Source organism: Sinocyclocheilus anshuiensis, unplaced genomic scaffold, assembly GCF_001515605.1.
Source record: "Sinocyclocheilus anshuiensis isolate Anshui unplaced genomic scaffold, SAMN03320099.WGS_v1.1 scaffold426, whole genome shotgun sequence".
NCBI lineage: Eukaryota > Metazoa > Chordata > Actinopteri > Cypriniformes > Cyprinidae > Sinocyclocheilus > Sinocyclocheilus anshuiensis.
In genome coordinates, this window is record NW_015542362.1 from 1,925,170 (window position 1) to 1,929,098 (window position 3,929).

Genomic DNA, 3,929 nt, shown 5'->3' on the forward strand with positions numbered 1-3,929 from the left:
CTCTTTGCAGAACACCCAATCCCTGTTCCCTGCATCTCCCTCCTGCATAATCTGTTTTTCTTTTTCTCCTTGTAACGTTAGCTGGAAATCAGTTCACAGACAAGTTGCGGGCTATATATATATATTTTTTAATAATTCAGTCTTGCTCGCGAGAACTCCGGTCTGACGCTCGCGGGTTCTCGCGTTATTTCCTTACCACTTCTCGCGTGTGTTTTGTTGTGAAACGTAGGCTGTGTCCGAAATCGCCCCCTATACCCTCATTCACTATTCCCTACATTAGGTCACTAATTCAGTTACCACTAAAAATGGCTGTTCCCTCAAACAGTGCCCTATTTAAGGGTATAGGGGGCGATTTCGGCCACAGCCGTAGTTTGCGGACCAGACAGAGCTGTGGCGATTCTTCCTATTGTGAAGTCATGCAGTGTGAAACCCCCTGTCGCTGGTCCATCGTGCAATGTGAACACAGCAGCAGCTGAATGCTACCCCAGATAGTCACACAGTGTGAAAACAACAGCGATCCGACGAGTTTGACAATCGTGCAGTGTGAACTCGGCATAAAGCAGCAGCTCGCGCCTCCACGTCATCTTAAAGCTGATTGGCTGTGTTGTGAATGCGGAAGTGAGTCAGTGTTGTTTGTGTGAATCAAGGTAGCTTGAGTGGAGCTCAACGGAATAAAAATGCGCTAATTATTCTAAATTCTCATAATAACATAAAAAAAAAACATCTTAAAGGCGTTTTAGTATGGAGGCGCAAGATGATGCGCGTGTCCGAAATGAAGATGTTCCTCCTCAGAACCAGGATCTGAGTTTTCTGCTGCCAGCTGGTATGTAAACACGAGTTTACTGAGCTGTCAGCGTTCATCAGGACTCGCATCTCTATTAATGATATCTAATCTGTGACTGTGGCTTATTAAAGTACAATAGAAACACTGATTTGATATTTTATTGCGCAGTAATGCGGGTCTGATCAGGAAATGACTAGAACACACCGAACGCTCAATACGATTAGTTACACTACAGTTTGTGAGTCAATAAGATACATTAGTTACACTATCTTATATCTTTAACAAGCCATTATCAAACATTAAACAATGCTTAATGGATCAGTAAATGAGCAGGCCTCTTTTTGTTTGAAAAGTGAATTATTTCGTTAAAATAAGAAATACTTTGGATATTTTGGCTGATGCAATGTTTTTCTGGCATTTCAGGAGATTTAGGGATTTTGAAATATTTTCCATAACATACAAACTTTAATATTTTCATTAAATTTGAAGCACATTGTATACTTTTAATTTGAAAACATTATTAGCATATTAAAAACAAATTAGCATATTTAATGGTATTTATAAAAGTTGTTAAACACACAATGTAATGAGAAATACAGCAAAGATAAATAAGTAGATTATTCTTATCTGTCTATTATTAATTTTAATAATAATAATAATTTGTTTTTATTATTTGATTATTCAGCCAACTGATTTTGAACTTTTGTAGTTTTTCACGTCTGCTAAATGAGTAATACACACACACACATTTATATGTAATATAAAAGCTTCATGACATTTTTGATGGAATGTTTCATAATGTCTTATAATATTAATGTTATTATAATAGTTAATAATACAGTAATATAATAATAATAATAAAGATATAGATATATATTTATAATTTTTAGAACTGTCAAACGATTAATCGCGATTAATCACATCCAAAATGAAAGTTTTTGTTTACATAACATATGTGTGTGTATTGTGTATATTTATTATGTATATATAAATACACACACATGCAGCATATATTTTTATATATTTATATTCATATAATTTATATCATATATAAATATATTTAATATATAAACGTAAAATTTTTCTTAAATATACACATGAATGTGTATGTATTGACATATATATAATAAATACACACACATATATATTATGTAAACAAAAACTACTTTTATTTAGGATGCGATTAATTGTTTGACAGCACTAATAATTTTCATGATATTTTCGACTATTTTAATGTTTCATAATGTAATATTTATGCTATTCATTAAATTTGTTACTGATACAGTTACCAACAATAATCAATTGTATTGCAGTCTATTTATCATGCTTTCATAAAGTGCATATAGACTTTGCAGTGCCTGGATTGTGAAAGTGTGATATTTTTTGTCACCAGTGACAGCTTTCCTGTCTGAGTATGGCTGGTATGCGGCGTTCGCGTGTGTGGGAGTGTATCTGCTCCTCCAGCATCTCCGCAAGAACAGATCCACAGACAGCCAGAGCTCGCCCGTCTCCACCAGCAGCCAAGGTCAGAACCCACAGTGACTGCTGTCTGCAGACTGAGGTGTTAGAGATGTGTGTGTGTGTGTGTGTGTGTGTGATAGCAGAGGTGTGTGTGTGTCCCGTCTGCAGACCCGGACTCCGTGGTGAGGCGTCAGGCAGCTCTGGAGGCGTCCCGCAGGAGAATGCAGGAGGAGCAGGACGCTCGAGCGGCAGAGCTCAGAGAGAGGCAGCAGAGGGTAAGTGTCACGCTGCAGGCCGCGGCCGTTTGTCTTTCTGTACTCATGCTGCTTCCTCTCATCTGTTTAGTTGGAGGAGGACAAGAGAAGACAGAAAATCGAGATGTGGGATAGCATGAAGGAGGGAAAGAGTTACAAGGGAAAGGCACAAGTGAGTCTCGCGTGACTAATGTCTCCAGGCCTCAGGCGTCAGGTGCTGCGTTTACATATTATTTCTCATTTCCTGCAGAGCACAGAAGAGGCCACTTCCTCCAGCTCACTGAGACCAAAGACAGACAAAAAGCCCCTTCGCAACAGTGGTACGCAAGCGTTACATTTGCTCTTGTGATTATACTAATGGTTAACTCCATTCAAATTTGTTTTCATTTTTTGGTGGTCATTTCTATAATTATACAAAATTAATTACATGAAATACAGTACAAATATAGAATGAAAATATGAAAAATAAAGCACGTTTTATGCTTTTAATTTCAAAGTATAAATCTATATTTTAGTGAATGAAAACTCTATTAAAATGAAAATTGTCATGATTTGCTCGCGCTCATGTCATTCCAGTCCTGTATGACTCTGTAAATGAGGCAATCATTTTCAGTTTTTGAGTGCATTAACCCAATAAATCAACCTATTTTACACTTTTAGCCCAATATTTCACAGGGGACGATTATTCTGGTTGTTTATTTATATTGCAGTGGTATTCATTCCTGTTCCTTGTGTTTTAAAACACTTTTGGTTGTTTGCTTCTATAACTATAGAAAATTAAATAAAGAAAATACAGTACAAATAAAAAAAAATATATATATAAAAAAAAAATGAAAAAAAGAACAAAATTGCCATGATTTACTCTCCCTCGTGTCATTCCAAACCTGTAAGACTTTCTAAATTATGCAAACATTTTTTGAGGTCACTAACCCAAATAATAACCCATTTTTCAGATTAGGCCAATATTTCACAGGAGAAAATGATTCTGGTTGTCAGTTGATATTGCAGTGATATTTAAAGATGAACGTTTCTTTGTGTTTTAAAACATTTTAAAACAATATTGCCAAATAAATATGAAATTAGATATGTATGATTATATAGGAGTATTATGAGGTTTTCATTTAATCATATATATATATATATATATATATACACACACACATACACAGGTGCATCTAAAAAAAATGTGAATATTGTGAAAAAGTTTTTTTTTTGTAACTTATTTCAAAAAGTGAAACTTTCATATATTCTAGATTCATTACATGTTAAGTAAAACATTTCAGAAGTTTTTTGTTTTCATTTTGATGATTAGAACTTACAGCTCATGAAAGTCAAACATCTTTATTTTTACTATACTTTATTTAATTTAATATTGTTATAAAAATAAATGGAAATAAATTATGAATAATGAATCACATTTTGAAGTATGA

At 34.5% G+C, this 3,929-nt stretch overlaps 1 protein-coding gene across 2 annotated transcripts in view; it reads left to right on the top strand.

The window, feature by feature from the left end:
- Nucleotides 1-594: 594 nt before the first annotated feature.
- Nucleotides 595-3,929, top strand: part of LOC107691972 (selenoprotein S-like) — a 13,998-nt gene continuing 10,663 nt past the window's right edge. Inside the window, exons 1-5 of one of the 2 annotated variants that reach the window (XM_016490845.1) lie at nucleotides 595-823; nucleotides 2,178-2,309; nucleotides 2,414-2,520; nucleotides 2,591-2,671; nucleotides 2,747-2,819. In XM_016490845.1, the coding sequence (XP_016346331.1) occupies nucleotides 742-823; nucleotides 2,178-2,309; nucleotides 2,414-2,520; nucleotides 2,591-2,671; nucleotides 2,747-2,819 (475 nt within the window). In that variant the 5' untranslated portion in view covers nucleotides 595-741. The remainder of the gene's footprint in view (nucleotides 824-2,177; nucleotides 2,310-2,413; nucleotides 2,521-2,590; nucleotides 2,672-2,746; nucleotides 2,820-3,929) is intronic. The other variant, XM_016490846.1, reaches the window with a different exon arrangement.